Source organism: Eurytemora carolleeae, unplaced genomic scaffold (assembly GCF_000591075.1).
Source record: "Eurytemora carolleeae unplaced genomic scaffold, Eaff_2.0 scaffold932, whole genome shotgun sequence".
NCBI lineage: Eukaryota > Metazoa > Arthropoda > Copepoda > Calanoida > Temoridae > Eurytemora > Eurytemora carolleeae.
In genome coordinates this window covers 238,328-250,534 of record NW_019396913.1, presented here as the reverse complement: position 1 = coordinate 250,534, position 12,207 = coordinate 238,328, and the positions used below count along the sequence as shown (strand labels likewise).

General features: G+C 32.0%; 1 protein-coding gene across 1 annotated transcript in view; it reads right to left on the bottom strand.

Moving 5' to 3' along the window:
• The window catches only part of LOC111710019 (glutamate [NMDA] receptor subunit 1), a 9,109-nt gene extending 3,363 nt beyond the window's left edge, over nucleotides 1-5,746 (bottom strand). The window contains exons 1-2 of the mRNA XM_023484020.1: nucleotides 5,545-5,746; nucleotides 1,173-1,264 (exon numbers count right to left, since the gene is read on the bottom strand). Of these exons, the coding sequence (XP_023339788.1) occupies nucleotides 1,173-1,264; nucleotides 5,545-5,629 (177 nt within the window). The 5' untranslated portion in view covers nucleotides 5,630-5,746. The remainder of the gene's footprint in view (nucleotides 1-1,172; nucleotides 1,265-5,544) is intronic.
• Nucleotides 5,747-12,207: the final 6,461 nt, after the last annotated feature.

Genomic DNA, 12,207 nt, shown 5'->3' with positions numbered 1-12,207 from the left:
AACTTTGAAATAGAAATCCTTTCGTTACGATATTCAATCAAATCACAATTCATTTTTCAAACGTTAGACTTTCAAGCTCCCTTTGGAAACAAAACATTTCTTTACGTTATGGTCAAAAAAGTTGTAGATATTAGAAAAATAACTTTACATTTCCACAAAACGCTAACGTTGGGGGTATATTCCTCTAACGTTAACGTTTAACGTTAACGTTAGGTATGAACACTCCTATAACGTTAACGTTTAACGTTCACGTTATATAGAATATATCCAAACGTTACACATTCTTGTAACGTAATGTACAAAAACGTACATTTTACGTTACGTTACACTATCGCTGACATCTCTATCCTGTACTCTTTCATTAAATTATTACTATATATGAAAAGTACTAGAAACCAATGATTATAAATTATTTATATAGAGTTTAATAAAATTAGGATCGAAAACTTATTTCTGAGTCAGAGTCGATTACAAATTAAAGCCTTCCCCCTTCACATATTCCTATATTCGCCCCTGTAATCCTAGTGCAAAGTGCAAAAAGAATGAAATTCATATTTAATAAAATATTTTGTAACTTTTGCAAACAGTTGTTTCTCAAAGTGGTTTCATTTTATTTTAAAGATAAAAATAAGCTTTAAAAAGCTGATTTTATATTTTTGATATTCAATCAGTTGTTTGTTGAATAACTAATCGTTATTCATTTGGCTGATTAATTAATTGATTATATTATTTTGGCTGATTATTGATAAATTCATTGTTATCTTGCTGATTTATAAATTGCTGAATAAATGATTGTAATCATCTGATTATTGTTTAATGATAGATAATCAGCTGATTGCTTTAACTGAATGCTGATAAATTGATTGTTTTTATTATCATTTAACTGATTGCTGATAATTTGATTATTTTTAGCTGATTGTTGACTAATTGATTTTATTTATTATTGATTTATTGATGTACGCATAAATAACTTTTAAAAAACAAAACCATTTTAATTTAGTTCAGATTTTTATTTATTCAGATTTTATTCAGATTGATCAGCTGATCGTTATTCGACTGATTGTTGATCAGCTGATTGGTATTCAGCTGAATATTGATCAGCTGATTGTTATTCAGCTGACCATTGATCAGCTGATTGTTTTTCAGTTGACCATTGATCAGCTGGTTTCTACCTGTGCCTCCATTGTGAACGCCTGTGCAGTTGCTGTTGTGCTGAGGACTCCACCAATGTATAAGGTTTTAGGTTTATTAATGGCTGAACTTCCTAAACATTAAAAACCCCGGTCAATTTAGTTTAAAAGAACTTTCATGGCTCCAATCGCTGATTGATCTGAAAAGGTACACGGATTTACCGGCCTTTTGTCGTTGTATTCAGTCGTACCGACCAGTCTAGACTACCTAGTGTAAAGTCGACCCAGCAAATTATATGCAACAAATGAAGGTTGGAAAGATCCATGTGCAGGATCTTGGACTGGTGACGTAATTTTAAGTGACCCTTCATTTATATAGAGTGGCATTCCCCCTTTCCCTTTTCCTTTTCTAATCAATGAATGAGATATCCTTATTTGTCAAACTTTCAACTGTGGTTTCGTTTCTCTATGTAAGTGATTTTGCGCCTTAATGCTTACCATTAGGGTTATCAATGTCTTAAACAGAGTCTAAAACTAAAGAATGCGTGAATTTTAAGTTCGAGGTTAAATGTTCTGTAAAATAATGAGTAGCTAATTAAATATTAAACTTTCTCAATTTTAAATTTGAATTTCCCGGGAAAAAATCTGAACCAATCAAAGAAAAGGATTTACGGAGAAATATTACGTAACTATCGGTAATCAGTTGTTTTTTAAATTTTAAATCATTTACGTAACGGAAAACAAAACATTTAACATATTTCCAGTTACAACCGTAATTTGGGTTTAAGTGCAAACATTAAATTATTAATTAATCTAAAACGTGAAATTTATTCAATCAAAGTTTTACTTTTGAGTATATCGTAAAAAGTTGAATGCCACTTACTCAGTTGAATGATGATAGACAAATAGGGATTGTGGGATTCTAGGTTTTAACCTTGTTTTTAAATTTTAACTCGTCGATTTCGGCGAGTTAAATATTTAAGCAGAGGGTTAAATATTTAACCTCACGGTTAAAGTTCAGGTTTAAATGAAGCCAGAAGTGGCATTTAATCATTTAAGTCAAAACTTTTCGTTCTTTAGTTTTAGACTCAGGACACAATCAACATGGCTACAATCCCTAAACTATCAACGCAACTAACACCTGGCCCGATCCTCTTAGTTATGTCAACCGGACAATAGCAATCTATTGATCAATGTCTTATACAAAACACAATCTCATTTGTATGTTTCAGCAAAAACCATAATAACTCTCAAAACTATAATCAAAAAGGAGTTTCTGTATCAACTAAGGTATATTTCTTCAGTTCAGATTAGAATTGGGTCTTTAACATTGTAATTACAAGTTATGCGCTGTATTATATAATGTAGTTAAGCAATCACAATATGGGTATGACGAATGGGTTTAATATACATATTTATAAGATTAGCGAGGATAGATATAAAGTAATTAAGCTATCTCCAAACATGTTTACAGCGTAGTTTAGGTAGAAGGTACATATATAGATAGTATAGATATAAACGTAGTTTATCTAGTCACAATGCATGTTTTAATTATGCATAGTTCAAGCCCCGTCAACTGCAAAAATCAAAAACTGATAAAAATTCAGCCATACTGATGAGTTCTATTAGGACGGAACACTGTGTCCGCTAAACTTGAGCACCCTGTTGGTAATGAATAGGTCTACTAATTAGCATTATGCAAGGCCCTCAACTTATAATGAGTTGGTTGAGCTCTCTGGTCCCTATTGTATTACCCAATCATAAAGACTTTTCCTACTTTTTCTTTTATTTATATGTGTCTGACTCTTATTTTACCAATGGTTTATCATTTTCAGAGGATAAAATATTTTATTTGAATACTATAAATTGATTTATCTTAAACTAAGTTATTTACATATTTCATGGAATAAATATATTTTTGAATCAGTAAAAATTGGGGGACTTTACACATTTTACAATATGATTCCTATCTTTGCAATCTAATTGTGTATACCTTTAATATATTAACTTAGATTATTTGATCTTACAGAACTCATAGTTTTAAATAAATAAGGTCTACCTGTACCACATTGGGTTGCAAAGATATAAGGATTAGAAAATCTGAGTCTGTGGAAAAGACTTAATCACTTTTTATAAGCTATCACTAACTTATCCTTTTGAATTTTTAATTTGAAGAATGTTTCTTTTACAATTTTCTCCAGAAAAAAAAGGTAATTTGATTAGCTGTGTTCTGGATTGAGAGTAGGATCAAATTAAATCAACTTTTTCAAGGAATTGAAATTTTCAGAAAACATTCCAGGGATTATTATTTTATTTTCGAAAAGAATTTTTTAGAGTTTTCGAACGTCATGGAATCATGGATCTTGATTTGCTTTTGGTCTTTTGATATTAAGAAAAAGAACTAAAATACTTCAATATTAAATATATGGTTTACATTTTTTTCCCATCATGAAACTGTGAATTTTGTTAATTCAAACAATGCCCCCTCCCCCCCCCCTACCCCATAGGGGCGTAAATAAGGATTTTTAAGGGTGAGGGGGGATTTCGAGCAATACTCATCGAAACTTTCTCTCCCCCCTCCTAGACCATTGACCTTTGCTTGATCCGTGCCGGTACAACATGTACTGTATATGCATGCATTCAGTCGTACTGTCCACTGTCAAGTCAGGTTACCCAGTGTAGAGTCGACCCACCACGTTTAATGCAAGAATTGCAGCCTGGCAAGATCACAGTGAGCTACATCAAAATAAACTTTGATTTAAACTTTTTACTGATTTTTGGCTTTGCATAAGCTTTATTGAATAAAGATTTACTACCCTTCATCTTTTTAGTATAAAATAAAAATATGTATGGAAGGGGGGGGGGGCAATTATCTCAAATAAACCCTCTTTTTTAACCACATCTTTTGTTTGTAGCGTCCTTGTGACCTCTCTTCCATACAAATATATTTGTTTTCTATAAGAATAATAATTTCTTATTTTCTTCATTTATAATAATATTATTCCCTACTGCATCAGTACATGCAGATATTAAATAATATGAACAACTTATTTTTTTTTTGGGGGGGGGGTGAAAAGCCCTTGAAAAATGATAAATTTAATAACAAAAATTGAATAGATAAATAGATGATGGTAGATGAAATTATACTGAATATCATATTCTCAGATTTACTTCTTTTTTTATACATCTTTCTATCATGGTTTTGGCGGATTTTAAAAGAACATTTTTGCAAAAATAATCGCAAATTTATTAGCGGTTTTCAGAATTGTTGGGTTCCCTTGTAGATAAGAATACAATGTAACGAGGTAAGATTTAACAGATTTTTCCGTTTTCATTTTTAAAATGTTATAAAGCGAAATGAAGGTTAAATTTGGCCTTCTGAATAAAAAATAAATGTAGTTTATTAATTCCTAGCTTTGGAACACAATTCCTGGAATTTTTCATTTACAAGTCGAGCCATAAAACTTAGAGTTCCCCAATCAAAATTTAAGGCAAGTCGGTCAAGGGGTTCCTGAGTTATGATCGGACATCCAAACAGACTAACTGTATCCATGCCCTTCCTCCCTCTCTCTATCTGTGTCAACTATCCACCCTTTCTTATTAAGTGTGAACACTATTGCAATATGAGCTGTTTACTCTGTGTACAACCCTGACTTTCTCCCAGAGCAATAAAGTGTTCTAATCGATGAGATTAAACCAACTTATCTGTAAGAAATACATTAAGATCAACACTCTACTAAAAGCTTGAATTTTTCCACACGTGCCATAAAAACACTAGATTCCTTTTCTTTTAATTTTCAAAAAATAAACGTAAGTGTACTTTGAGTTCATTAACTTCTGTACTTTTAGGTCGTTAACTTGTGTACTTTGAGGTCATTAACTTTTGTACTTTTAGGTCGTTATTTTTTGTATCTCTAGTGTTGTCTAGGTCGTTAACTTCTGCATTTTAAGGTTGTTAGCTTTTGTACTTTAATGGTCGTAAACTTGTATACTTTGAAGTCATTAACTTTTGTACTTTAGGTCGTTATTTTTTATATCTCTAGTGTTGTCTAGGTCGTTATCTTCTGTATTTTAAGGTTGTTAGCTTTAGTATGGTCGTAAACTATATGTACTTTTAGGTCGTTAACTTCTGTATTCTAAGGTCATAGACTTCTGTACTTTTTAGTCGATAACTTTTTTCTTGTCTTTTTGAGTCAATCAAAACATCCCCAAGTACATCAACAGCATTAAATTTCTATACTATTAATGAAGCTGTGTTTATTCTATGAGGAACAAATTCTACTTTGATTAGTTAGAACATGTTTTAATGGAAAAAATTTCCAATCAATTAGACTGGGATTTGTATAGCTTTATCAGGCGTTCCAAGGCGTTGATAAAGGCAAAGTTTTTTTTATTTTTAGTTTTTTTATTTTACCTGGGTTTGTAGGGAGAAAAAGGAGGAGAATGAAGGGTAGGGGTGGAAGGTGAAGAGGGAGGGAGACGAGGGTTCGAGAAACCATGCTTAGGTCAGGTCAGGTCAGGTCAAAGGGTAGAGAAAATCAACCTCCATGGGTTCAGTCTAAACATTTCTGCTACTATAGCCTCATAAATCTGAAAAAAAATCGTTGATCAATGGATTGGATTGATTAATGGATAGAATTGATTGATAGATAGGATTGATCGATAGAAAGAATTGATCAAACACATATGATTGGTTATTGAGGAAGATTTATGAATATATAGGATAAATCTGAAAACAGGTCTTTGATCAATGGATAGGAATGATCAATAGATAGGATTGATCAATGGACTGGATTGATTGGTGGATATCATTGATTGATGGATAGGATTGATAGATGGATAGGATTGATTATTGGATTGGATTGATCAATGGGTTGGATTGATCAGTGAATAGAATTTATCAATAGAAAGGATTGATCAATAGATAAGATTTATAGATGGATAGGATTAATTGATAGAAGAAAGGTTATGTTTTGTAAGGTTCAAGTTAGTTAGGTTGGGTTTGGGTTCGTAAGGTTGGGTTTGGGTTAGTTATGTTGGGTTTGGGTTAGGTAAGTTAGGTTTGTGTTAGTTAGGTTGGGTTTGGGTTAGTTACGTTGTGCCAGTAAGGTTGGGTTCATGGGTTAGTTAGGTACGGTTTGGTTTATGTAGGTTGGGTTTGGGTTAGTAAGGTTGGGTTTGGTTTAGTTAGGTTGGGTTTGGGTTAGTAAGGTTGGGTTTGGGTTAGTTAGGTTTGGTTTGGGTTAGTTAGGTTGGGTTAGGTCTAGTTAGGTTGAGTTTGGGTTAGTATGGTTCGGTTTGGGTTAGTTAGGTTGGGTTTGGGTTCGTTAGGTTGGGTTTGGTCTAGTTAGGTTGGGTTTGGGTTAGTATGGTTTGGTTTGGGTTAGTTAGGTCGGGTTTGGGTTCGTTAGGTTGGGTTTGGTCTAGTTAGGTTGGGTTTGGTCTAATTATGATGGGTTTGGGTTCGTTAGGTTGGGTTTGGTCTAGTAAGGTTGAGTTTGGGTTAAATAGATCGGGTTTGCTTGCTGAGTTAAAGTCTTTTACAGGTTTTACAGTTTTTAAAGGTTTTAAGGGGTTTACAGGTTTTACAGGGTTTATGTGGTTTACAGGGTTTATACTTACATGTTTTACAGGTTTTACGGGTTTACAGGTTTTACGGGTTTACAGGTTTTACAGGTTTTTCAGGGTTTACAGGTTTCACGGGTTTACAGGTTTTACAGGGTTTACAGGTTTTACAGGTTTTTCAGGGTTTACAGGTTTTACGGTTTTACAGGTTTTACAGGATTTACGGGTTTACAGGTTTTACAGGTTTTTCAGGGTTTACAGGTTTCACGGGTTTTACAGTTTTTTTTGAGTTTTGGATGGGTTAGGAGGTAGGTATCTTTAGGAGGTACGTATCTTTTGTTAATTAGTCAAATATGAGCGTTTATTTATGTTGGATGATTACAGGTTAGTCAGGTTAGCGAGGGTTGGGGTTGGATAGAAAAGGCTAGATTTGGTTTGGCAATATAACTCGATAAATGTGTTTATTCTTGTGTGTGTGTATACTTGGTACTGTCTCAGATACAAGGCTCCCAGCCTCTCCCATCCTCTATACAGCCTAGCATCCATCCTCCAGTCCCTCCCTTCCCACTCCTTAACAAATCCCTCCCTCCCATCCCACTCCCCCTTCACTCCATCCCTCCCTTCCTCCTTAAAGGGACTTAAGGCCCTCCATTCGGCGATGACAATGCCCTAATGACAACGGTATACCCTCAAAACTTTATCTGATAGGTTTTAAAGTATAGATATTCACAAGTCCCTTTTGCAGGCTACATTTAAAAATAACCAGTGTTTAAAATTATAAAAATTTATATCTAATTCATACTTTATCATACGAAGCTTTCAAGGGTACCGTTGTTAATCGGGCTTTGCCATCTTTGCATGGAGGGTCACTTGAAATTAAGCTTACGGCCCCTTTAGACTTTAAGTTTAAGGATACGTTTATAAGAATATGTACAAAAAAGTGTATACATAGATCTTTACTTTAAAATTTTAAAAAGTGATACCTATAAAATTATGGAATGGAAAACTTTAAATTTACTTGACATCTTACTATTTATCTTTAAAGAAAATTGGCACGTCCCCAAAATAACATATTGTGGAAAATTTTAAGCGATTGTTGGCATGCACAGATTCAGAGAGGGAAGGGGGTCAAGGGGTCGAAGACCCTCTTTTTTGACCCCACTTTTTCTAGAGACTATCTTAAAAGTTTACTGTAACTGTTTTCCAGCAGATGCTAAATCAACGCTTTTAAGTAACTAAATATGATTCTTTCCTAATTTAAAAATTAAGTTTATTAATGATTTCAGAATTGCATGAAACACTTAATAGTTATTTTGTAACATTAGAGCGGCATCAAACCGATAGTAGGGGTGTGACATTTTGTGATATTTTTCAGAAATCATTTTACAGAAGAAAAATTGTATTCTACTTGAAATGTTTGATGCAATTTTTACAAAAATCAGAAATGGTTCTCCCTGAAAGTAAAGTTCTAACTGAAATGGCAATATTTTTACATATTTCAAGAGTGATTTACTATTTTAAACACTTAAAATACCCGCTCTCAATGCTAATTCCTCTTGAAAAAATTGCGAGGGGCTCTGCCCCCCTGTGGACTGTAAGCGTAATTTAAAGTGACTTTCCATGCCTTGATTACTATGACCGACTCACAAGGTTTGTCAGATCAAATATGAATTATATATCAATGTTAAAAATTTTGAAAACGCATTTCTTTAAATTCAAGAAAACATATAGGAATTGTCAGAATTAAAAACTTTTAAACCTAGAAAAACGCAATATCTTTTACATTATTGATCAGATAATGGTTTCAAGGGTACCGTTGTGAATCAGACATCGTCATCTTTGCACGGACGGTCACTTGAATTTACGCTTACAGTTCCTTTCAGGGTTTCGGGCAAAAAAACAAAAGAAAATCATTTTTTTCTTCAAGCGAACACAAGCCTGTCTTTAACAATAAAAAGTTTCTGAAACAACACAATCATTAAAAAATAGTTTTAAAAAAAAGTTTTGGTCATTTTTGAAAAAATCTACGTTTTAGTGAGTTAAGTTGTAAATTGTGAATCTAGGTATCATGTAATTTGATCTACTATAAATGCATTAATTATATTCCGAAACGATGAAATAATTTAGTTTAATTCTATTAATTAAATAGTTAATCAGATCGAAAGATTTAGCATGACGATTATATTATGATCTATTTGTATAATCATACTCAAAGTGGTTTTATGATCAATTTTGATTTTGGAACGAAAGGACTATTTTAACAGAATAACGATGTCCCAATAAATGAAGTATACGGTCACAGAAAAGGTTTTATGGGAGTTATCTAAGAAATACTATTTCAAGCTAGTTATCGCTAAAATAGATTTTTATTAAGTTTTATATAAAAGTCAATTTCAAGCTAGTCCTAGCTGTACAATTCAATTTTAAGCTACATGGCTAGTGTAAAAATCAAATTCCAGAAAGTTATCTTTGGAAATCAATCTAGTTCTCTGTAAAAATTACTTTCAAGCGATTTCTCTGTAAAAATCAATTTTAAGCTAGGTCTCTGTAAAAATCAATTGAAAGCTAGTTCTCTGTAAAAATCAATTTTAAGCTAGTTCTCTGTAAAAATAAATAAAAAGCTAGGTCTCTGTAAAAATCAATTGAAAGCTAGTTCTCTGTAAAAATCAATAAAAAGCTAGTTCTCTGTAAAAATCAATTTCAAGCTAGCTCTCTATGTAAAACTCAATTTCAAGCTAGTTCTCTGTAAAAATTAATTAAAAGCGATTTATCTGTAAAACTTCATTTAATGCTAGTTCTCTGTAAAAATCAATTTCAAGCTAGTTATCTGTAAAACTCAATTTCAAGCTATGTTCTCTGTAAAAATTAATTAAAAGCTAGTTCTCTGTGAAAAACAAATTCAAACTTGTTCTCTGTAAAAACAAATTCAAGCTTGTTCTCTGTAAAAATCAATTTCAAGCTAGTTCTCTGTAAAAATCAATTTCAAGCTAGGTCTCTGTAAAAATCAATTTCCAGCTTGTTCTCTGTAAAAATCAATTTCAAGCGAGTTATCTATAAAAGTCAAATTTAACTGATTTATCATAAAAAATCTTCAAGCTACAAATTATATGCAAAAATCAATTTCAGGCTATATATCTTTAAATAAAAACACTTTCCAGCTAGTCATCCGTAATTACAATTTCTGTGACAATTAATGTTAAGGGCTTGAAATATGTAAAAATTATCTCAAGTAAGAAATTTTTTTAATAATTTCAATTAACCTTATACCAGTACATAGAACCAATAAGTTTCATGCATAAGTCTATTTAAAATCATAAATTGAGTCTAACAGTCATCTTAATGTATCACAGTTTTATGGGTTTTATTTTGGTTTTTATTATAAAAATCTACTTCAAGATATTTTATAAGTGAAAGTAATTTTTTATAGCGGCAATAGATATCCTTTAGGGTTGATTACAGTTTGTAAATAGTAAAAAGTAGTATAAAATAGTTTTAGAGTTCAAAACTTGCGGGACATTTGTGTATTACCGGTTTCCTTGTTTTAACTTTAATCTTTTTCCTTTTGGTTCACCTTGTACCTGTTTGGACTTTAATCTTTTTCCTTTTGGTTCACCTTGTACCTGTTTGGACTTTAATCTTTTTCCTTTTGTCAACAAGATTTAAACAGGTTAAAAACCTTCTTGCAGCAGGTTAGGCGCTGCTTTTAAACAAATATCTGTTGAATGAAAAAAAATTGCTATTGCAACATTTTTTTGCTTAGAAACCTTAAACAGGTTTCTGGTCGTCCCGTTTGAACAGTGGGCACCCTAGGACAATTTACTAAAAGTTTCAATGATTATAACGCGCATAAGCTGTATATGTTTCATGTTTAATAGAAAGAGTAAACATTAAATGATTCATGCAAAAGAAAAATTTGGCTGAAATCCAAGCCAACATAAATGCCGAGGGGTTCAGGAGAGAGTAGGGAGGGGGTATACATTGAAATGTCAAACATAGGGAACTCTCGATTATTGTGAATGAAAATTGTAAACATTTTTTAAAATCTTTTTTTTTTCAAATAGAACTTTGATCTTTTTATTTTTTAATTCTATCTAACAGTCCTTTTGCTAGAAATATAGATTTTAAAAATCTTTTTGTTCATTTGCAAAAAAAGTATTTCAAAAATCAATTCGATGTCGTCAAGAATTCTTGAATTTCTTTACTTTTGAAGGCTATAGAATCAATTAGTCGCAGTAATGCTCAGATATGAACATAAGTATGTAAAGAGACTGTATGCATAATTTCGAGGGATCCTCCATGCAAAATGGCAATGACTGATTCACAACGGTACCCTCTAGATCAATAATTTAGATAATTTGAAATGTCTATATGCAGTAGAAATGCGCAAGTTACTTTTGTAGAGAAACCACAATTAATTCAAAATAATCAGTTTTTAAAATTAAACATAGAGTACGGTTATGAATCGGGTTTTACCATCTTGACAAGAATGTTCACATTAAATTACGCGTATAGACTACAGATTTATAGATTGAGTCTTTGCCACAAACTCTGATTTTCTTTTTTTATCTATACAACCCTTCATTTCGCAGACCATAGATATTTCAAACTATGAATTATTTTAGATCAAATAGTCTAAGTTTGAAATATGAAAAGTTTAAGCCAACAGGTTGAACAGAGGGATTAAGAAAAATAATTATGTGGCAAAAACTCAACTCCTCTGAAAACGAGCTTTGAATGCATGTATTCAGTATTTACAATAAATATATTTAATTTTTATTTTTTATTTTAAATTTAAATTATATCAACGTTTTATGGCGCCCATGAGTTTATCTTTCTTACACAATTTTTAATATTATTTAATCTGCGACCCCTTTAGTCTTTGCTTCAGGTCGTCTTTACAGTCTCATCCTTTGTGGGTATCCCTGGATGTTATTCAATACTCATGAGGATATTCATGAATTTAAAAATAAATCAATATCAACAAAGCAATTTCTTTTGTGCATTTATTTTCTTATGTTTGACTTTTTTGTCTACTTTTACGAACTCAACATTTAAAAACAAAAATACAAAACCAGGTTCATAAAAAACGCGTAGTATAATAAATTTAGAACAATATATTTTATTAAATAACAAATATTTGCTTAAAATACATGGTAAAAATTTAGGATATATATATACATATTTAATATATTCTTCAAATCTTTTTAAAAATGAATTTATATGGTTTTATTTTTCATTGTTTAAAAACTTTCTTTTCTTTACTGTCCGATCTTTATTAAAGATAACCCAGTTCCAAGACATATAAAATGTATTGTAAAGAGCCTTCTCTGACATTTCTCCCTCCTGTCCTTACTTGGCACTATGCCATATTCCTAGCTGGGCAGGCGAGCTGCCTAACTGCCTAGCTGCCTAGCTGCCTAACTGCTTAGACTCCAGGCCAAGGGGACTTTTCTGCTAGCTCAGCAAGTTCCAGGTAGGGAAGTTGCAATTTATATATTTTCTCCACAGGTTG